Below are 23,813 nucleotides of genomic sequence, written 5' to 3'. Positions count from 1 at the left end.
GCCAGGACAAAATACACTCTTAAAGCCATAGTATTGTCGCAAGATGCATGGGAATACCATCACCTGCAAGTTACCCTCCAAGTCTGCAAAGATCTATGACATTCAGTACCTCAGTGCAGTGGATGTTAGAACGCTGTAAATTTATGAACAAAATTATATTTAATTAGTAAATGGTTGAAGGGTTGTGAAGAGCAGGCAGGAAAGTGGAGTAGAGGCAGAAATTAGATCAGTCATGATCACATTGAATGGCGGAGTAGGCTCGAGAGACTAAGTTACTTGTGCGCCTAGTTGTATAAGTTGGACGCCATCCTGACTTGGAAATATATAGCCATTCCTTCAGTGTCGCTGGGTCAGAATGCTTGAATTCCCTCTTTTTCCCCCCCCCCCCCCACCTCTAGCTTTATGGTGGAAGGCAGGTCATTGATGAATCTGAAAATGGTTGGGCCAAGGACGTTACCAAAAGGGGCACCTTTAGATGACTGACCTCCTCCAACCATCACAACCTCTATGGCAGCTGTTCCAAACCCCCCCTCCCCCTGATGATATTGTGGGTAGGCAGCTCACCATCACCTTCTCAAGGGCAATTAGGGATGGGCAGTAAATGCTTGCCCAGTCAGTGATCCCCACATTGTGAGTGAATTTTTAAAAAAAATTATCTGATAACTGTGATATACTAAGCTATGAGAAAGTAGCAACTGCATTATTTATTTTGTAGCCTCTTTACCCTGTCAGCATTGCATTCACTTTCAACTCAGATGATCAGAACTGAGTGTAACTTCCCAGAGTTTGTGCTCTTAACTTCATATTGAACTAGTTTTTTGATGTTCACTCGTAAAAACACATATGCTGGAAATTTTGAAGTTAAAACAGGCAAGTTAGAAGTATGTAGCAGATCTGTGTTGTGCACTGTCTTACAATGGCACTTGCATAGTTTCTAGTTGTGAAGTGGCCCAAAGTGTGCAACAAAATAGCAACAATCTTCATCCAACCCCTTGCTTTCCATGCCCACAGTAAATGCTAGTTTGAGTAAATCTATTTCACAATCCAGAACAGATCCAAGATCAGCAAGTTATTCTTACATTTTGAGCTTTGAGCCAAGTACTTGCACCATAAATTCTTGACATTTTTGTGTGATTTGCAACAAGCACATTCTTAGTTGAAGAATCAATGTGGTATTTTAGGTAGGTTTACAGACTGTTAGAAACTCTGCTTGCGTGTAAGCCTTTGGGAAGTTTTTGCTTTTGGTTGATATGGAGCATAAACAGTCTATAAAAATGACAATTAATTGGTCTGTCATGATATTACTCGCAGGACAATGAAATCAAAATTGTTTCCTCCTGGAACTGCCTCTTTTTTTTCCTACTCTAATTCATTCTATGTTGGTGTTTTTCTCTTGACTTTGTCGTCCTCTTGCTATGGATTTATTTTTTTTATTTCATTCTGTTTGTCTTGATTCTCATTATCTGTGAGAGTAGTGTGTGATCAATATGTTTCAACTGGCTCGATATTGGTGCACCTATTTTCCAAGTCAGAAGTTATAATGAAGCTTCATTTGAGTGCTCTATTGGTAATACTACCTTTTAATTGAGAGATTACACTATTGCCTGGATCAATATATTCAAGTAAATGTAAAAAGATCATATGGCTCTTTACTTCTTGAAGCAAAGCAAAGAGATCTTACAGCATCTTGGCTAACAGTCCTCCTGAACCAACACCACCAATGCAGATTAAATATTTACTGATCTCTTTTGCAGATTGGATTCTGCATTTGCCTACCAACAATAGTAACTGAACTCCCCAAGCAGCACACTGGTTGTAAAACATTTAAGTGCCTTGAGAAGGTGAGAAGCTGTATGTACAGTAAATGCAAAATCTTCATGTAGAATTTTGCAAATTACCTCAATGCTGTGAAGTGTTACTTGATTGCTTTACGTTAATTTGCAATTGTCTGTGCATTTTGAAATATGTTGAAATCTGCCTTTAGCTATAGTATCTATTAATGCCATGTTGTTTTATGCCAAGTGTGTTGAATGACTAAATAGACACATGAAAAATATGGTCTTTGTGGGTGCTTTTATTTCCATTAATGTTTCGGGCAATGTAATTCAATAATTCCCAAACTAACAAACCACTGCAATCTTTTAAATGGACATTGCTGCTGCATATGCAACATTTTGCTAATAAACCCAATAAAATTCTGTCACCATGCAAAGTGTGCAACAATTTCAAAAACTATTTTGAATATGGAACGTTTGGGGATTTAATTTCTGCATGTGCTAACACACCTGTCAAACTGTGTTCAATTTCTGCACTAGTTTAATACCATTGTTATCTCTCAACAGCAGTATCCTGAGATTTCATTGCTTGAACACAAGAGGTTTGGGCGGATGAACTCAATGCTGGTCCTAGAGTGCAGCCTGTAGAAACTCGTGGCCTGTCTACGCTCAGTCCCTAGGTTGCATTCAGGAAATGGAAGAGTTGAATGTGGGACTAAAAAGCAATCTCAACAGCGTGTCACATATTTACTCCAAGGTTATGTTAAGGCAATGGATTGAGTTGAATAATGTTCAGAGAAAAATAAGATCAGCTAAAATGTATTAATCTACATTTATACAAGAAGTGAAGGCTCAAGAATAAGAAGCCATGGAAACACTGGGAAGGTTTCCATGACAAGGTTCAGAATAATTGAGCTCTGACCATGATTTCTGATTGCTTATGCACACTTGTACCTATATATCTAGAATAATGACCAAAAGATTTGTTCTTCTCTCGACCTTTTAACTGTTCCTTTTCCTTGTACAGTTCTGTATTTCAATCTTTTTATTTAATTCATTCATGGCATGTGGGACTGAGTTTGTTCTTCAATCCTAATTATGCTTGATGGTGGTGGTGAGCTGCCTCTTGAATTGTCAGCCTTTGAGGTGTTCAGCTGCTTGATATCATGTGGAGTGAATCAAGCTGATTGAAAACTGACATCTGTGATGGGGACTTCAGGAGGAGGCTGAGCTAAATCATTCACTTCTCATTTCTGGCTGAATATGGTTGCAAATGCTTCAGTCATTTTTGCACTCATGTTTTGGGTATCCCTGCCATTGAAGATGGGGATATTTGTGGAGCTAATTATCCTGTTGTTTAGTTTGCCTACCATTCTTGAGTGGATGTGGGAGACTACAGAACTTCAGTCTAATCTATTGGTCACAGAATTGCTTAGCTGTGTCAGTTTATTGCATGTTACTTCCACTGTAAGCAGTCATATGTTGTAGTTTCATTCAGTTGGCCTTCAGCTTCTGACCTGTCTCCCTGTTCTCATTGAACCAAAATTGATCCCCTGTCCTGACAGGGGATATTCTGGGCCACAACATTTCATATTGCAACAGTGAATAATTTGCTGATGGCCCACAGAACCTCATGGATACCTAATTTTGAGCAGCTTGAACTGCTGTGCATCTGTCCCACTTAGCACAGTGGTAGTACTATACAATATGACAGATGGTATCCTCACAGTGAGGATGGGACTCCATTTTCACAAGGGCTGTGCATTGATGAGTCCTGCCAATGCTGTTATGGACAAGTGCACTTGCAACAAGTGATTAGATTAGATTACATTACATTACATTACAGTGTGGAAACAGGCCCTTCGGCCCAACAAGTCCACACCGACCCGCCGAAGCGCAACCCACCCATGCCCCTACATTTACCTCTTACCTAACACTACGGGCAATTTAGCATGGCCAATTCACCTGACCTGCACATCTTTGGACTGTGGGAGGAAACCGGAGCACCCGGAGGAAACCCACGCAGACACGGGGAGAACGTGCAAACTCCACACAGTCAGTCGCCTGAGGTGGGAATTGAACCCGGGTCTCGGGCGCTGTGAGGCAGCAGTGCTAACCACTGTGCCACCATGCCGCCCACTAATTGGATTGTTGAGAAGATCAAATAATGTTTCCTTGTTGGTTTTCTCCAGCTGATGCAGGCTACTATGCTCTTTATGTTTGGCTAACTTGGTCAGTAGTGATTTTACCAAGCTTCTCCAGTTGATGGTCTTTGAAGTTCTCCACCAAGAGTGATTTGTGTTCCATCTCTCCTTTGGTTCCCTGTACTCCTATCCTCTTTCCATATGAATGCACTATTGTTTACATGTTTGCAATCACATATGACCTCTCTATTGTCATCAACTCATTCATAGACAAGGCCATCTCTGAATCCTTTCCTGTATCTCTATCAGCTTGCATCTTCAAATTCTAACCCACTTCATCCTGCATCAGCCCTGCGGGATAAAACTTCCAGGTCACTTGCAACATCATTTTCATACTCTCATTGACTGCAATAATTCTGTAGTTGCCTATCTGCTCAACAATGCCTTGAATTACACCTTTTGTTGCTCTTCACCCCAGTCTGATGCCTTCTCTCCCAACCATTTCTTCCCCTGCTGCAATTTCTCCCTCTTTGTTTCCTTGCATCCAAAGGGTGCAGGTTTGGCGTATATCATGCACACCTGATTTACTCATTTATTGGCAGATCTGGCAGGACTACATCGAGTTCTATTGGGCACAGTTCACCTTGAAGTGCAAAGGTAACCCCTGGCTCTTTTTTTACTGTGCCAGTCATCTCTTTTCATCGCTGAAACAATTTTCTCTGCCTCCTAAGAAAAAATGAGGAACTCCATGGAAAATGTTGAATTACATCTATGCCTAGCAAATTAAGGTTCATGCTCTATTCCTCAACTTTCATCTTTTGTTCTCTCATTTATCTCCTAACTAAACTGTTGACTTCCCACTTTTTCATCCTGGCCCTCATGTGAGCTGATGTTATAAATGGTTTCCTCTCCTCTGATACCGTACTGTTCCTTTCAAATCTGCAATTTTCACTGCTTCCTCAAAATAACTTTGTCTCTGTCATTGCATCCTACCACACCATCTCCAACCTCCATTTCCTCTCCAAATGCTTGAACATGTTGCCTCCAAAATCTGTCCTTTACAACATCTTTATAATAACTCAATATTTTAACTTCTCCACTCGGGTTTCTAACCCTGCTGCAGAACTAAAGTCATAATTATAGTCAAAATAATATCCAATATGACTGTTACTATGGCACATTATCCCTTCTCAACCTTCTCAAATGTCTGAAGCCATTAAAACAGTTGCCTATGCCATTTTTCCAATGCGTCTCTTAACTAGCTGAGTAGAACTACCCTCTCGCTTGCTCACTCCCACTCTCTCTCTCTCTTTTGTCGTTTTTCCTCCACCTTCTCACTCCTCCCCCCAAAAAAGGTTGTATTTACCTCAGGTGGTGCATTTACCCACTGAACCTCAAGGCACCTTTTTAACATGTGACTTTATATTGATGCCCCATTGTCTTCACATTATCTATTTCTGATTGTTTTGGTTTTTGTTTGTATCCATATTGAAATGAACAGTTTTTATCTTTATTGTACTGTTTACTTTCTTTTAAATGTGGTATTGGAAAATGTTCCACAGGCCAATTGATGTATAGTATGACACAGTTAGGTGGCTTATTTGTTTATGTACCTTACAACCTCTGTGAATGCTTTGATAAACTGCCTTAATGGCATTTCCTTTTTGAAAATAAATTTTTATTTTATGCTGGACTCTGGCTAAGTACATGATTAAAACAAACTAAACTCAGACTACATAGCATAACATAGCACCTATATTGAGAAAACTGTTGAGGTCTTTGTGAGATCCTACAGACCAAAATCTCTACTATGGTGCCAAAAGACACTCTTGAGTCACCACAAAGATTTCTGGTGTCTCACCCATGTGAGAATTAAATGAACTTCACTAAAGCGTGCAAAACAGCTTCTACGGAGTTTCATTGTTGCCTTGTGATACTTTTGAAGCCATAGATATAATCTAAGAAGCACAAGAGTATTTGTTTGATTTGCTAATGTAAGTTGGCAGTACTTGCAAGTGGTTTCAAGCAGTCTGGCTTATTACAAGGACCGTTTCATGGTTGGTGTTGTATTCTTGTACAAAAGCTGAGCTTTTGTATTGCAAAGCAAGTTGCTTCACTTATAGTGAACTGAGCTGTGTTATTTATACAGGTGTGATAAAATACATTTAATATTATCGTCTGGAATTTTAATATCAAGGCAGATATATGTTTCAGTTCTGTGGCGGTAACACTTTTGAAGTTGCAAGATTTTTTGGACCAGTGAACTGAAGACTTGACTGCATCACATGTTTTCTTGGAAGTTAAGTGCATAGGAGGGTACCTGTGGTGTTGATGGATTAAAGTTTTATACTGCTGACTTTACCACAAGTTTAGTTTTGACTTCAGTTCAGAAGAGTCAGGTTTTCAGCTCTAAAGAGCATTCACTTTAGCTGCTACTTTTCTAGGAGTAGAAGACAGTAGTGGATTATTTGAAATCTTTGATATCAGAAGGGTTTTGGTTTATGAAGCTTCCAAGGTTTTAGAATTTTTTTTCCGAAGTTGTTAGATCAGAAAAGGGTTAGAACCTCAGAATAGGAAAAAGGTTCATGCGTACTACTTGGAAAGAATTCATAAAACGCTCACTCCAACAATGGGAACTGAAAAGAGCAGGTAAGAAATTAGAGTTGAAGTAAAAGTGATATTTCTTTAGAATTGAGTATCTGCAAAGGATATTGCTAGAAACTTGGTTTTAGTGCTTATGTTCAGATCTTTCTAAGCTGTCAGCATTTTTGTTTTCAATGTTGTAAATGTGTTCTTTTGGCTTTTGCAGTTTGCTTGCAAATGTTCAAAGACTAAGCACCGCAGTAACCAATTTAAAAAAACTGAATCTATAAAGCCTAGGTTTCATTCTGGGATGTGGTTTGTCCAGTGTTATTATCGGATGGGATCATAAAGTGGGTGCTATTGGCTAGGATAGGGAATTCATTGAATTTATGTGGGATCTGTGTCTCTTAATAGACATAAGGGCTATTCTGAAATTTATGTGGATTGGTCTATCAGAATGTCTTTGAATGTTGCTAATACTTTTCTGGGAGTAGAAGACAATAGTGGACTATTAAAATTTTTGATATCTGGAGGGACATCTGAAGTTGAGATGTTGGTGCTAGAATTTAGCTAAAATTCAGGTTAGGAATGAAAGATAACTTTTGTTAGAGAAAACAGAAACAAACAGCAATGGAAAGGGAAATTAGAGATCAATATTTCTAAGCTCTTGAAAGAAATCCAACAACTTGGAAAGAGAAAAGCTTAGAATAAAAGAGGAAATAAAAGGTAGTAACTCAGTGGATGATTCTGACTCTATTGAGGGATTTACTTAACTAGAAATCAAAGTTTATCTAAATTTAGAAGATGGGTTGAAAGATATTTTGCTTCGTTTGAAAATGCAGTTTGGACCTGAATGTTAGTGTTTTGATAGGTACGGATCTAAACGTGTGTCAGTTTGTCGAAAGAACAATGTACAGACTATGAAACTATATAAAGCATCATTGCATGTTAATGTAGGTTATATGTTTCCCAAAAAATAACCTTTTTGACTGAACCCAGAGAGGTTTAACTGATGAGGTAAGGGACTTCAGTTCATGATGAATAATGACATTATTGTACCTAGTTTTAGTAGTTGGACCTCACTTGTTATGGCATTGCCAAAACTGGATGGGTCACAAACTGTTTTCTTCAATTTTTGTGACAGCAACTTCCAGAACTGGACATTAGTGCCACAATATGTGGCATGTTTAAGTGGCTGTGCATTAGAGGGCATGGGTTGGTCACAGATCCTACTGATTATAGCAAGGTGAATTCCTATCCAATTGGAGGATTGCATCATGAGGATTAGACGAGCACAGTTTGTTGCAAAAATTGACTTGTTAAAACATGTTGACAAGGTTCATTTGATGGAGCCTCAAAAAATCATGATTTTTAATATCAGCTGGACTTTATCAATGTAATAGTATGCTGTTTAAAATGAAAGATGCAACTTTTCAATGATAATACTCAATAACTTGGTTAATCTAATGGTATTGTTTATATTGATGATTTGATGATGGTTAGCTAAACCTGGGAAGATGCACCACTTGAACCAACTGTTTGGTTACAACGAGCCAAGTTAGTCAAATCCAGTTAAAAGTCAACTTGCTAAAGCAAAAGGGACTGGTTTGACTTTGTCCACAGTGCAACCCAAGTAACAGCTCGAGAAACAAAAATAAGCGCTATCTTGGGTTTTCTGTGCCTTAAATAAGCATGACATTTTGAGATATATTTGCGTGAGTGGTTTTTATCAGAGGCTCATTCTAAATTTCGGCACTGTAATGGCTCCTGTGACAAGTTCGTTGAAAGAAAGGCCAGATAAATGTGAGGTGTTGCATTTTAGTCAGGCAAATTAGGACAAGACTTATACATTTAATGGTCAGCTCTGAACAGAGATCTAGGGGTGCAGGTTCATAGTCCCTTGAAGATGGAGTCACACGTAGACAGGGTAGTGAAGAAGGCATTTAGTACACTTGTCTTTATTGGACAGAGCATTGAGTGTACGGGTTGGGATGTCATATGGCTGTACAGGATGTTGGTCAGGTCATTTTTGCAATTTCAATTCTGCTGTCCCTGCTATCGGACAGATGTTGTAAAACTTGAAAGGGTGCAGAAAAGTTTTACCAAGATGTTGCCGGGGTTGGAGGGTTTGACCTATAGGGAGAGGCTGAATAGGCTGGGGCTGTATTCCCTGGAATGTCGGAGGCTGAGAGATGACATTTGTGCAGGTGAGATATTTTAATATAGAACCTGATTGGGTACCAGGATCAGAATCAGGTATGGAAGAGGTTAGTAACAACTGCTTATGCCCACAGTGCAAGGGAGAAAAATGAATATCAGTGATCCAAAGGATGTGTAGAATCTTATCAAGCTATTCCTTTTTCACTATGGTTCCAAATAATAAAGAGACATGGATTTGGGGAATTGTTTCCTTTCAAATAATTTAATTGGGTAATGACCTCTCATTAGTTTCTGAATAGAACAAGCAACAGTACTTTTCATGAAAGGTAATCATACTGTAAACAGTACACTGAAATTAGTCACCTACTCTTTCACTTTTGTTTCAGTCTTTTTTGTATAAAGCACATTTGTGCACCAATTAGTCTGTAAAATGTCTTGATATCTAAAGAAAAACAGATCTCCCTTTAACAGGTGGTAAATACCAAGCAAGAGCAATGTCTGAAAATAATGTGAATAAAACGTTTTGAATTTCACCTAAAGTCGTTTTGCAAACACTTCTACAATCAAATCTGGTAGACTTGTTTTTAGATTGTCATGTTTGATCCATTGCCATTATTAGGAGTCACCTGGAACCATGACCAGACATGAAAATGTCAAAGTAGATGCTAATTGTTGTGGAATCAAGTAGGTAACCTAGTGTGATCAGATTCTCTATAAACTGATTGAACATCAAGAATTGAAATGTATTGGAGCTCCAAAATAATAACTGTTCTGAACTGATGCTGTGCATGTTATATCCTTCACTTTGTGGTACAATCTGTTGAAACTTACCCTGTTGAAAGTTATAAAGATAGCATTGTAATTGAAGCACTGCACAGCCAGCTTGCATGCACTAAAAGGAGGATTTGGAACGGGATTAAGAAATGAAAGCTGTGATCACTTAGGTTGTACAGTGTAAATCTACAAGAGTGAGTAGAGTGGATTACTTTCACAGAGGGTGGTGCATGTATGGAATGAGCTGCCAGAGGAAGTGGTGGAGGCTGGTACAATTGCAACATTTAAAAGGCATTTGGATGGGTAAATGAATAGGAAGGGTTTAGAGGGATATGGGCCAAATGTAGGTAAATAGGACACGATGAATTTAGGCTGTCTGGTTGGCATGGAATACTTGGACCGAAGGGTATGTTTCCATGCTGTACAAAACTCTATAAAGGAAACTGTTGACTATGTAATCATCAACAAAAAAAAAGGGTTGGATATAGATTGAATATGGAATAAATGGATAAAAGAATTCGAAGGCTGAACAACCTTGAATTAAGAAAAAGACATGCAGTCATCAAACAATGTGATTAGAGAAGGAATTTTTACTTTTCTATTTGTCGGATGTGTCTCTGGCTAGTAAAGCCAGCATTTATTATCTATGGATGTAAGATTGCTCGCTGAGCTGGAAGGTTTGTTTTCACATGTTTTGTCACCATACTAGGTAACATCATTAGTGAGGAGAAAGTGAGGTCTGCAGATGCTGGAGATCAGAGCTGAAAATGTGTTGCTGGAAAAGCGCAGCAGGTCAGACAGCATCCAGGGAACAGGAGAATCGACGTTTCGGGCATAAGCCCTTCTTCAGGAATCCTGAAGAAGGGCTTATGCCCGAAACGTCGATTCTCCTGTTCCCTGGATGCTGCCTGACCTGCTGCGCTTTTCCAACATCATTAGTGAGCCTGCTGTGAAGCGCTGGTGTTATGACCCACTTTCTATTTGTGTTGAGGTTTCCTCAGTGATGTCATTTCCTGTTCTTTTTCTCAGGGTGGTAAATGGGGTCCAAATCTGTGTGTTGATAGAGATCCAGTTGGAATGCCATGCTTCTGGGAATTCTTTTGCATGTCTATGCAGCCTTGCAGGGACTGGTGTTGTAGATTATTGTGGAGGGGGTGTTGTCACCTATGTTTACTGATTGCAGTCTGAGTTAGGAAGTTGAGGATCCATTTGCAGAGAGGGGAAGCAGAGTTCCAAGAAGTAGATGTTACAAGGATGTGTATAGGGCCAGGGGGATGATGTCTGCTGTGGACCTATTGTGACGGTAGGTGAACTGTAAGTGGATCAAGGCAAGCTGAGAGGCTGGAGTTGATATATGCAACTATTAACCCCTCGAAGCACTTCATAATGATGGATATCAGACCCACCAGGCAGTAGTCATTAAGGCATGTTGCTTAATTTTTCTTTGGCACTGGGATGACAGTGGTGGTCTTAAAGCGGGTGGGAACCTTGCATTGGAGTAAGGAGAGATTAAAGATGTCACAGATATTCTCACCAGTTGGTCTGTGCAGGATGTAGGTGCATGGCTAGGGACTCTATCCAGGCCAGTCACTTTCTGTGTGTTCACCCTCAAGAAGGCTGATCTTATGATTACGGTGGTGACTGTGGGTACAGGTGAAATCATTTCACTAGCCTTCTATTCAAAATGAGCAGAGAATTCATTGAGCTCATTAGGGAGGGATGCATTGTCAGCAATTCAACTCTACTTCGCTTTGTAACTCATTATATTGTGTAAGCCTTGCCACTGTTAACGTGACTCCATGTAGTTAGTTTGAGACGCTAGTTTAGTCTGGTTTTGTCTCTTGGCATCTCTAATGGCTTTGCAAAGGTCGTACCTAGACTTCCTGTAGAAGTCAGGGTCACCCGATTTCAGTGTGTTGAACCTGGACTTCAGTCGAGAGTAGATCTCCTGGTTCATCCATGGTTTCCAGTTGGGGACCACTCGGATTAACTTCTTTTGGCACACTGTTCTCTATACACTGACTGATTAAGGTTGTGACAGTTGTGGCAGACTCATTTTGGTTGGCTGCTGAGTTCTTGAATATGGACCAGTCCACTGACTCCAGGCAGTCACGTAGGAGCTGGTCTACTACCTCAGATCAGCACTGTATGACTTTCTGTACCGATCCTTATGCTTCAGTTTCTGTTTGTAAGCTGGGAGAAGGAGCACAGCCATATGGTCTGGTTTACCAAAATGTGGGTGGCGAATGGTGTGGTCAGCATCTTTGATTGTTTAACAGGAGATGAGTTAATGGTAACTTGGTAGTGCACTTGAGGTTGGCCTGGTTGAAGTCACTGGTTATGATGAGCAAGGCTTTGGGGTATTCCATCTCAAGGCTATTTGTAGTGATATATATTTCATCAAGTATGCTCCTCACTTCCACGTGGGGTGGGGTGTAAACTACTGTCAGAGTAAACCCCTGCGGCAGGTAGTAGAGAATGGCCCCGACTATAAAATATTCTCAGTCCGGGATGCAGTAACTCACCAAGGTCATGTCTGAGCACCAGGAGGCAGACCCCTTTGCCTTACTCGAGGACCCTGTGTGGTCTATCTGGTGGATTGAGAAGCCTTCCAGTTGAAAGGTACAGTCAGGTGAAGCAGAAGTAAGCCGTATATTTTTTTTTAAAAAATTGATAAATCTCCTGGCCCCGATGGGCTACATCCTAGAGTTCTGAGGAAGGTGGCTGAGAGGCGTTAGTTGTGATCTTTCAAAGTCACCAGAGTCAGGGAAAGTCCCAGATGATTGGAAAATCACTGTTGTAAGCCCCTTGTTCAAGAAAGGATCAATACAAAAGATGGAAAATTATAGGCCGATTAGCCTAACTTTGGTTGTTGGTAAAAGTCTAGAATCCATCGTTAAGGATAAGATTTCTAAATTCTTGGAAGGGCAGAGTCGGATTAGAACAAGTCAGCATGGATTTAGTAAGGGGAGGTCATGTCTGACAAACCTGTTAGAATTCTTTTGAAGAGGTAACAAGTAGGTTAGACCAGGGAAACTCAGTGGATGTTATCTATCCAGACTTCCAAAAGGCCTTTAATAAGGTGCCTCACAGGAGGCTGCTGAGTACAGTGAGGGCCCATGGTGTTCAATGTGAGCTACTGGCATGGATTGAGGATTGACTGTGAGCAAATGCGATGGCCTTGCACTTTGGGGGAAAAAGAATACAGACGTGGACTATTTTCTAAACAGTACAAAAGGATCCGGGAGTGCTAATCGAGGATTCTCTCAAGGTTAACTTGCAGGTTGAGTCCGTGATTAAGAAAGCAAATGTAATGTTGTCATTTGTCTCAAGATGTTTGGGATATAAAAGCAGCGATGTGCTTCTGAGACTTTATAAAGCTCTAGTTAGGCCCCATTTAGAATACTGTGTCCAATTTTGGGCCCCACACCTTAGGAAGGACATACTGGCACTGGAGTGTGTCCAGCAGAGATTCACACGGATGATCCCTGGAATGGTAAGCCTAACCTATGATGAATGGCTAAGGATCCTGGGATTGTATTCATTAGAGTCCAGAAGGTTGAGGGGAGATCTAATAGAAACCTTCAAGGCAGAGATTGATAAATTCTTGATTTCGCAAGGAATTAAGGGCTATGGGGAGAATGTGGGTAAGTGGAGTTGAAATGCCCATCGGCAGAGTACACTCAATGGGCTGAATGGCCTTCATTGCACTCCTATGTCTTACAGTCTTATATCTCTGTATAGCAGAGTACACAATTCCCTTTGGTAGGTGAGTCTAGCTTTAAGTTTGTCCAGCTTGTTTTCAATGGCTTGGACATTTGCAAGGAGTATACTGGGGAAGGGGGACTTAAAACCGCATTGTTTCAGTCTCATCTGTCGGTCAGCACGTTTCCTTGGTAAGTGGCTGCTTCTGGTCAGGTTCAGGAGGCGGTGTGGATAGTCTGCCATTTGGAATGTGAGTGGATGCATCTGTTGGGGGTCTTGGACACTGGTTGCAGCCTTGGGCACTCTGGAGGTCTTGCTTTTTGTCTGATTGGGCCTCAAAGGTCAGTACACCACAAGGTCAGGGAGGACATTGGGACCACATCAGGTCCACTCCACAGTCAGTTCGCCGATCGGTATCCAGGTAAGGCCTTCGAGAAGCTGGTAAATGGCTGGACATTTCATCACTTCAGTTTTGATTAATTAAATTTGAATTCCCCAACTGTTTTAAAAAAAGTTGCCATAGTCTGATCAGATTATAGGGCTGTTGTCTCGTCAGAGAGAGACAGCGTGGTGGTTTAACCTGAGGGTCACCATGCCTCAGGTGAGGGGAGAGGTTGAGAAGGAGAGTCCTTCATGGGAACCTCAGCTAGTACGGGAATTGAACATCACTGCATTGTGAACCAGACACCCAACCAATTGAGCTAGCCAACTACAAAAACAAATTTGCTGGAAAAACTCAGCAGATCTGGCGGCACCTATGGAGATAAAGCAGAATTGACTTGTCGGGTCCAGGGAGCCGCCTTCAGAACAGTTCTGAAGAAGGGTTATTAGACCTGATACATTAACTCTTCAGTCCACAGGTGCTGCCAGACCTGCTGAGTTTATCCAGCAATTCCTGTCTTTTATTTGTTTCCAGCATAACACTTTTTTTATTTAGCAAACCAACTGTCTTCAGATCCCTAGTTCCGGCTTCTGGATTACTGGGCCAGCAATATAACCATAAGATGTCCTTAAGGTATATAGTAGCAGAATTAGGCCCATTGATCTGATCCACCATTCAATTGTGGTAGATATGTTTCTCAACCCCATTATCCTACCTTCCTCTGGTAACCCTTGATCCCCTTATTAATCAAGAACCTAGCTATCTCTCAAATACACTCAATGACTTGACCTCTGCAGCAATGAGTTCCACAGATTCACTTCCCTCTGGCTGAAGAAATTCCTCTCAGTTCTAAAGGGTTGTCCCTTCACTCAGACTGTGCCCTCAGGTCCTAGTTTCCTACTCATGGAAACATCTCCACATCCACTCTATTCAGGCCTTTCAGTTTAATGAGAGTTTCAATCAGACCTCCTCGTCATCCTTCTAAGTTCCATTGAGTACAGACCTAGAGTCCTCAACTGCTCAATGACAAATCCTTCATTCCTTGGATCAATCTTGTGAACCTCCCTGAATCCCCTCCAAAGCTCGCACATCCTTAGATATGCGGCCCAAAACTGCTCATAATATTCCGAGTGCAGATTGATTAGAGCTTTATACATCTTCTATGTCCCTGCTCTTGTATTCTAGGTTAGCCCTCTTTAAATTAATTCTAACATTGCATTTGCATTCTAACCATCAATTGAACCTGAATGTCAACCTTAGGAGTCCTAATTTAGGATTCTCTTAAGTTTCTGTGCTTCAGATTTCCAAAGCCATTCCCCATTTTCGAAAATAGACTATGTCTCTATTCCTTCCACAGTACATAACCTCACATTTTCCCATATCGTATTGCATTTGCCACTTCTTTGCCCATTCTTCTAGCCTGTCCTAGTCCTCCTGCAATGGCACTATCCTCCTGCACCATGAACCGTGACTATAAATTTGGAAGATCAGATGAGAAGTTGCCAGACTCAGACTTTGGAAATTTCTATGGCATTGTTAAATAAATATCAAATATTTGAGAGCAGTGTTTAAAATAATGTTATGGGAATATCATTATTACAATTTCAGTATGGCTTTTCCACTAAAGAATTAGCTGAAAACTTGTAATCACAACAGCGACAAATTTTTCTACTCTGTTAATGGGCTGTTGTGTTTCCTACATGGCAACAGTAACCATATTTTAAAAGTACTTGTTTGGTTGTAAAGGGCTTTGGAAACTTAGGTCATGAAAGGTGCTACATCAATGTCTTTTTTAAACTTATAGCATCACGAAATAGTATATTCTCGCATATATTTGATCGCACTGCTCAGCTGTAGACAAACGCGTATTATAGCCTGAAAAGCTCTTTATTATTCTGCCAATAGAAAGCTGGCAACCATCTGTTGTAATACAGCTTATAGTGATAACTTGTCATTCAGATTCAACTAAGAACAATTCAAACTATTTTTGCGAATGAGAAGGCTAATATCTATACCGATGAGAACTAGTTAGAAGCAACAACATTTTGATACCAGATATCCGGGTTTTAAAAAAAATCTTCCCTGTTGCGGTGCTGTTCAGAATATTCTATATTCAGTATGTTTGAATGTGAATGCTTCTTTACGAAAACTGCCACTGATACAATCAGCAATAAATTATTTTGGCTGGGATTTTGAGCTGTTGGAAACTCTGACAATGGTGGATAACTTTTGAGATCCTGAATGAAACAACCTTTGTCGTTGCTGGTACGGGAACTGGTGAGGTACGTAGTTGGAAGCTGGGGGATGGGGGGGGGGGGGGGGGGGGGGAGGTCGGAGAGGTGAGGTGGTAACATATTTAGGAGTGTCACTCAAGTTTGGTTTTATAACGTGACAATGTCTGGACGGATACCTCCGTCATAAGTACACTTCAATGTGGGTAAAGGAACATTCCTTCATTGTGACAAACTTGGAAAACCATTCCTAAACTGATTTACCATTTCACGGAATATAGCTCTCAGTTGTTATACTGTTGACAACTCTACGTGTCCAACCTTAAAACCTCCATAATTGACAATTTCGGAATAAATCCTGGCCTTTGAAATATGCAGTATGATCTTTAATTAGGTAATAATTTACTTGTCATCGTACCATGGGCTGGGACTGAGAAACTGCTGATAACCAATATGTTTAAGAACAAGATGGTACTTTTTAAAAAAAATGCGAGTGAACGGATATGACGGAAGTTTTTTTACAGTCGGCTGAAGTGGAGGTTGGAGGGTTTGGTTTGGCTCACCCCTTTATGCGTGGGTCTGGTCTTTCATTTGAGGCAAAACTTTCTGACTTCAAAAACAACACACGACAGCTAAGTCACTGTGGATACAGTATGAATTAAGTGCTTTCTTCGACTGCTTGGTTGAGTTGAAAAAGCGTGGTTAGAAATGAATTTGAGATTTGTAGCCACTTGCAAATTTCTTGGGGAAAAAAAATGCAGAGAGTCTGAGGAAAGAATTTTTTCAGGATGCAGACGCGAGTAACGCCCTCTAGGAAGAGGCTATAAGAGAAAGGGAGGAGAGCTCGGTTTCAGTTCTTACTGCGAACAGACGCAGGGTGAATGTGGCCGCGATTTTTCGTACGAATCTCTGACACCTAGTAAATCGTGTTGAGATCGTATGATTCGTTATTTTCCGGAACCTGGTCTGCTGCAGTTTGGGAGGAACCCCGGCCGCTCGCACTGAGATGACTTACCGTTCTCTTCACTAAAACTGGTCCACTTTATTTGTTTTCAATTCTTTGTTCGCCCTGCCTTTTTTTTTTACAAAGCTTTCCTTTGCGCAAATTGAACACAAAACGGAATCACCCCATGGATCGAAAGTACAGTGCTCGCGAGGAGGGAGCGCCAACCTCAATTGGCGGGACCCCTGATGAAGCCGGGGTTCCAAGTCTCGCTGCTACCGACATGATGACTCTGTTAACTCGCTTCAGCAAAACACTTCTGTGGCTCATGTTGATCTATCTAACCGGTTACTTCGGGCTGAGTGTGAGCTTTCTGATTTTCGGACTGATGCTGTGGATGGGGTGGAAAATGCGGAGACAGAGCAAACAGAACAAGCTGAGGGACGCCTTCTACCTCCTGGAAAACGAAGAGAACGTCACCAGAAAAAGAACAAACAAGAGCCTGCCAGCTTGGGTAAGGGGCATACAGCGGGAAGTCTCGCTGTGTAGAAAGTACAAGAATCTTTTTAGCTGCAAAGTTTTTGACTCTATGGGGAATTACAATCTCAGTCAGAAAATTTGAACAGGGAGGGATGCGCGGGGTCCTAGTGCTACATTAATTAACCCTTTCTAGCAAGGGGGTTTGTGATTTCCTACGGTGATCTGCAGGAGTAAAGAACATTTAAAAGAATCACTAAAATGCGTGCATCTTAGAAAAAATGTGAATTTTAAATGCGATTTTATTTCTGCGAGTTATTTTAACGTAATAGCTCAGTTTCTTACATAAAAATATCATTTCTTCATGAACGAACATTTGGCATTGTATTTCTGCGGTTAAGATTGCGAGTGATGGATTAGAAATTTCAACAGGGTGAGATCATTGCGTATTTTTTGACGTTGCATGACTTCGTTGGTATAATATATTTTGAACTGTAGTTCTACAACTATCCCCATCCTCAATGATGAGGGAGCTCAACACAGTGCAAAAGATAAGGCTTACTTGCATCAACCTTCAGTTAGAAATGCTGAGTGGATGATCCATCTCATCCTCCTTCAGAGGCCTCCAGTATCACATGCCAATGTTCAGTCAATTTAATTAATTCCATGGGATACCAAAAAATAGCTGAAGGTACTGGACAATGCAAAGGATCTGGGCTCTGATAACATTCTGGCAATAGTACTGAAGATTTAGGCTGCAGAATTTGCCACTTCCTATCCAGTCTGTTCCAGTATAGCTACTGCATCAGTATCTATCCGGCGAAGTGAAAAATTGCCCAGGTATGTCCTGTGTACAAAAGCAGGACAAATCCAACCTGGCCAGTTGGCACCGTATCAGTCTACTGTCAATCACCAGTTTAAAAAAAAGATGGAAAGGGCCACCAATAGTGCTATCAAACAGCAGTTGCTAAGGCATAACCTGCTCAGTGATACTAAGTTTGGGTTCCACTAGGGTGCACAGACTTGGTTCTAACATGGACAAAACAGCTGAATTCGAGTGGTGTGATGAGAGTGACCGCCCTCAAAATCAAGGCCACACTTGACCAAATGTGGTATCTAGGAGCCCTAGCAAAACTGTAGACAATGGGAATCAGATAAAACTTGCCACCGGGTGGAGTCATACATGGCACAAAGGAAGATGATTATGGTTATTGGAGGTCAGTCATCTCAGCTCCAGGACATCTCTGCAGGACTTCATTAACATAGGTATTCCTAATCAACCTGTCTCAAGATGTTGTGACACACCTCTGGAGCAGATGAGAATTGAATCCAGGTCTTCTCGTCCAGAGGTAGGGACACCACCACTGTGCCATCTAGGCAAGACCAGTAGAAAATGGCTGATCAAGTCCCAAGCCCCAATGATATCCACATCCTACTGTAACCTAACTGGCTACTTCATTATCTGGAGCTGTGGAGAGAGTTATACACTATTAATCAGCAGCCACAGCTCCACACTCAATCTTTGGCAAGTGGACGTAATTCAGAATTGAGCAGCTGAAGATGATTGAATTGAGGAAACTTATGGCATCTTGCAGCGATAAACCAAGTGTACAATGACCACCTAACAAAGAACTTCATTTGCATCAAGTACAACTGCACTTACTGGACACTACCTTCACTCCAATTCATATTTGCCAATACTTCATTGACTTCCCCTACTTAAATACTGTCTTGCTGTCAAGGATACTGGCTACTCTTGCATTCCATTTGGTATACAACTCTTGGGTCCATATCTGCATCAAGACAAAGATTAGGCTGCAGCTAAGATGTTTTGTCAGCATTTGACTGTGCAGCTTAAGAGTTTAAAATGATTACGTTTGCCATTGTGACACCACCTTCCGAAACATGAACACAATCATGATGGTGGAAATCATGACCATTTCATCTATGGTTAATCCATTGTTAAGAGAATTCATTCAATCTCTTTCATGTGCAGTAAATAAACAACCACAAAAGGAGACCAAAAGTGTAAAGACTCTTTTGTAAAAACAAAAACCAGCAATATTAAATAGTTACAATTTCAGGAATGAAAGTGTAGGGTGCCCTAAATGGATTCTATTTTTGAGTACTAAACTAGGGTGATAGTTTGACAGATACATAAAGCAGCAAAATCTCTTCTCTCAGCTCAACCCAAATCTCAGGACAACCTGTTGGTCAAGAAAACATTGGACTGCAGAAGGTATGCAGAATAATTGAGACCACATGCCTCACATTTGACCAAAACAACTACATGCAGATCAAATTCTTTACTAGGATTAAATTCAAATTGTGTGGTTCGAGGAACTGTACTCTCAACTGCTTCTGCGCCAGGCTGGTCAGAGTATCCTGAAGAAGGGCATGTGCCCGAAACGTCGAATCTTCTGTTCCCTAGATGCTGCCTGACCTACTGTGCTGTTCCAGCAATAAAGTTTCAGCTTTGGTCAGAGTATCCTTCAACTCATGGGCCTACCAGGAACCAGGCTAAGGTTAGCAATTCCTGCAATCAGTTGCGGGAAGGAGCCCAAGATGTTGGTGCCCTTTGCACCAGCAGACGTAAGGTTTTGCTCCAATGCTTGCCAATCAACGTTAATATTTTAGAACAAAATCTGGCACGATAGGAACACTACTACTGTGCCATAGCATTCTGTAGCCAGGTTCTTTAGTATTCCTGATGAAGGGCTTTTGCCTGAAACATCGGTTTTCCTGCTCCTCGGATGCTGCCTGACCTGGTGTGCTTTTCTAGCACCACTCTGATCTAGACTCTGGCTTCCAGCATCTACAGTCCTCACTTTTGCCAAGGTTCCTTAGTATAACAAGACCTCTAATCAACCTCTTCAGACATCTTATGACGCACATCTGGAGTGAGTGGGACTTGAACCTGGGCCTCTGGCTCAGAGGTAAGAACACTATTACTGTGTCATAGGAGCCCCAGTTCCTTGGAGTAGTGTCTTTGGCCCAATCATCTTCAGTCACTTCATAAATGACCTTCTTCATAAGGTCAGAATTGGGAATGTTTGCTTATGATTGCACAATGTTTTGCATCATTTGCAATTCAGATACTGAAGCAGTCTGTGTTCAAATGCAGCAAAATCTGGACAGTATCCACGTTTGGGCTGGTTAAGTGACAAGTAACATTGCCTGACACTCTGTGGCAGGATAGACCATCTTCCCTTGATGTTCAAATGGATTACAGTCACTCAATCTCCATTACCAACATCTTGGGAAAATACTATTGATCAGAAACTGAACTGGATCAGCCATATAAATACATTAGCAAATGAACAGGTCAGAGATTAGGAAATTGCAACTCCCATTCTGTCTCCCCAGTGCTTGTCAGTCACTTACAAGGTGCAAGTCAGAAGTGTGGTGGAGTGCTATCGACTTGCCTGGATGAGTGCAGCTCTAATGTAAAATACTTGACACACTCCAGAACAAAGCAGTTTGCTGGATTGGAACCCCATCTATCGTCATAAACATTTACTGCCTCTCTTGCTGACACACATTGGCAGCCATGTATGCCATTTACATGACTACTCGCTAAAACTCCTTGGATAGCTCCTTCCAAACTGCAGCATCTTCCCCCTACAAGGACAAGGGCAGCAGACACCGGCGAGCACCACCACCTGTAAATTCCCCTCTAAGCCACTCACTATCCTGTCTTGGAAATATATCACCGTTCTTCCATTATCTTGGAGCTCCCTCCCTAACAGCATTGTGGGTGTAATTACATATGGAGTACAGTGTTTCAAGAAGGCAGCTCACCATAAGTTTCTTGAGGGCAATTAGGAATGGACAGCAAATATTGGTATAGTTAGTGAGGTCCACAACCGACAATAAAAAAAAAACATATTTCCTTTTTGATAATTTGCCTGATCAGATGTGGTAGAAATTCCTTATTGAAAGATTGTTATTTGCCTGTGAAATGTATCTTCCCTTTCTTTCAGGTACAGATGTGGCTCTGAAGCAAAATACATTGTTAGCATAGTTACACATTTTGATACAAGCTTACAATTGTGGATCTTGACAACCTTGATCGCAGAGATCACAACCACTGTTCCAATAAAGTAGAACTATGTAGTACAGTCATTTCTTCTGCAGCATGATAATCGCATTTCTGTGTGATCCCACTCTATACAAGAATCGCACAATACAAATAACACTTAGTGTTGGTGACGTAATCGTGTTACAGCCAACACAAGGTTTAAAAGTGTGTGCTTTAAAAACAGCGTCCCCTATTCATCAATCGCTTTACAGCGAATTCACACTGACAAAACGCACATTGTAAAGAGAGTGACCTGTAGTCACTTGTATAGATGTTGAGGTAGTTGATCGCAAAGAGGGGAGGAGAGATTGCAAATAGTAGAGGTTACAGTGCCCTATTCCCCCTCATTGTAGACACCATATATACCAAACTTGAATTTTTAAATTAAAAAAAATGGGTGCAGCGCATGCACTTTTGATTGAATACTTTTGATCTCTGTACGGTTTTATCACCCTGGATGGTTTTTGTGCCTTGAAAAACTCTAATTTACTGCATCATGAACAGATGGGATTTGTGTTCCAACATATCATTGTCAAGGGAAGATGTTAAGTAAAGGCACTTTGTTGCAAGGAGGGTCATGGAGTCATACAGCATTCAGCATGGAAACAGACCTTTCAGTCCAACTTGTCCATGCTGGCCAAGTTTCCCAAACCAAACAAGTCCCACTTGCCTGTGTTTGGCCTTTATCCCTCTAAACCTACCTGTCCAAACGTCTTTTAAATGTTGTAACTGTACCTGCATTTACCATTTCCCCTGGAAGTTCATTACACATACTTTAGGACCTTTCTCAATCTTTCTCCTCACATCTTAAAAATATGGCCCCTAGTTTTGAACTCCCCCACCCTACCGAAAAGGAATTTGAAATTCACCTTATTTATGCCCCTCATGATTTTATAAAGTCACCCCTCAACTTTCTATGTTTCAGTGAAAAAGGTTCCAGCTTATTCAGCCTCTCCTTATAACTCAAACCCTCCAGTGCCAGCAACATCCTGGTAAATCTTTTCTGAAACCCCTCCAATTTAATAATATCCTGGCTATAGCAGGGTAACCAAAACTGTACGCAGTACTCCAAAAGTGGCCTCACCAATGTCCCGTACAACCTCAAGATAACATCCCAATTCCTATACTCAATGGAAGGAGCAATGAAAGCAAGTGTGCTAAATGCCTTCTTAACCATCCTGCCTACCTGCAATACATCTTTCAAAGAACTATGTACCTGAACCCCTAGGTCTCTGTTCAACAGCACTACCCAGGGCCCTCCCATTAACTGCATAGGTTCTGCCCTTGTTCATTTTACGAAAATGCTCCCCCGCTGAAATTTTGATCACCTGGCCGGGCTCATTTCCCATTACCAGGTCCAGTATGGCCTGTTGTCTAGTTGTGCTGTCTACATATTGTTTCAAGAAACCCTCCTGAATGTACCTAACACATCCGCCCCATCTAAGTCCTGGCATTAAAGGAGTCCCAGTCAATACTGGAGAAACTAAAATCACCCACTGCTACAATCCTGTTGTCTTTACATCTTTCCACAATCTGCCGCTGAATATTAGGAGGCCTATAATATAAACCCATCGTGATGATGGCACCACGTTTGCCAACCTTCAGTCTTCTGGCATCTCACTTGTGACTATAGATGATACAAATATCTCAGCAAGAGGCCCGGCAATCACTTCCCTAGCTTCCCATAGAGTTCTAGCATACACCTGATCAGGTCCTGGGGATTTATCCACTTTTATGCGTTTCAAGACATCCAGCACTTCCTCCTCTGTAATATGGATGTTTTTCAAGATGTCACCATCTATTTCCTCACATTCTGTATCGTCCATGTCCTTCACCACAGTAAACACTGATGCAAAATACTCGTTTAGTATCTTTCCCATCTCCTGCGGTTCCCCACATAGTCTGCCTTACTGATCTTTGAGGGGCCCTATTTTCTTCCTAGTTACCCTTTTGTCCTTAATATATTTGTAAAAACCCTTTGGATTCTCCTTAACCCTACTTGCCAAAGCTATCTCATGCCCCCTTTTTGCCCTCCTGATTTCCATTTTAAATATACTTCTACTGCCTTTTTACTCTTTCTGAGAATTCACTCTATCTATCCTGTCTATACCTAATGTATGCTTCCTTCTTCTTCTTGACCAAAACCCCAATGTCTCTAGTCAAGCAGCATTCCCTGCATCTACCAGCCTTTCCTTTCACCCTAGCAGGAATATACTGTCTCTGGACTCTCATTATATCATTTTTGAAGGCTTTCCCCAACCATAGCCACCCTATTATTCTTACAAATTTGTAAGGACATCTCAGCTATCTGTATCTCAATTTTCTACTGACTATTGGGAGTCTATAGTACAATCCCAATCAGGTGATCATCCCTTTCTTATTTCTCAGTTCCATCCAAATAACTTCTTCCCTGGACGCATTCCCAGGAATATCCTCCCTAAGCACAACTGTAATGTTACCCGTCATCAAAAATGCCACTCCCCCTCCTCTCTCTTGCCCCCCCCTTCTAGCTTTCCTATAGCATTAAGCTGCGAGTCCTGTCTATCCCTGAGCCATGT

General features: G+C 41.2%; 2 protein-coding genes across 12 annotated transcripts in view; both read left to right on the top strand.

Annotated features, from left to right (window-relative positions):
- The window catches only part of LOC122543347 (zinc finger CCCH domain-containing protein 10-like), a 141,005-nt gene extending 135,393 nt beyond the window's left edge, over positions 1 to 5,612 (top strand). For 8 of the 11 annotated variants that reach the window (XR_015755773.1, XM_087985626.1, XM_087985620.1 and 5 more), the window contains 2 exons: positions 1,755 to 1,841; positions 2,343 to 5,612. The gene's annotated coding sequence lies outside the window, so the exon portion shown is untranslated. The remainder of the gene's footprint in view (positions 1 to 1,754; positions 1,842 to 2,342) is intronic. The other 3 variants (XM_087985625.1, XM_087985628.1, XM_087985629.1) reach the window with 2 other exon arrangements.
- A 10,735-nt stretch (positions 5,613 to 16,347) lies between these two features.
- The window catches only part of esyt1a (extended synaptotagmin-like protein 1a), a 162,132-nt gene continuing 154,666 nt past the window's right edge, over positions 16,348 to 23,813 (top strand). The window contains exon 1 of the mRNA XM_087985548.1: positions 16,348 to 17,211. Within this exon, the coding sequence (XP_087841674.1) occupies positions 16,885 to 17,211 (327 nt within the window). The 5' untranslated portion in view covers positions 16,348 to 16,884. The remainder of the gene's footprint in view (positions 17,212 to 23,813) is intronic.

This window comes from Chiloscyllium plagiosum, unplaced genomic scaffold (genome assembly GCF_037043375.1).
Source record: "Chiloscyllium plagiosum isolate Xiang-an unplaced genomic scaffold, Cpla_swu_hap1 HiC_scaffold_53X, whole genome shotgun sequence".
NCBI lineage: Eukaryota > Metazoa > Chordata > Chondrichthyes > Orectolobiformes > Hemiscylliidae > Chiloscyllium > Chiloscyllium plagiosum.
Note: the sequence above shows the minus strand (reverse complement) of the source record. Positions and strands in the feature narration are given on the sequence as shown.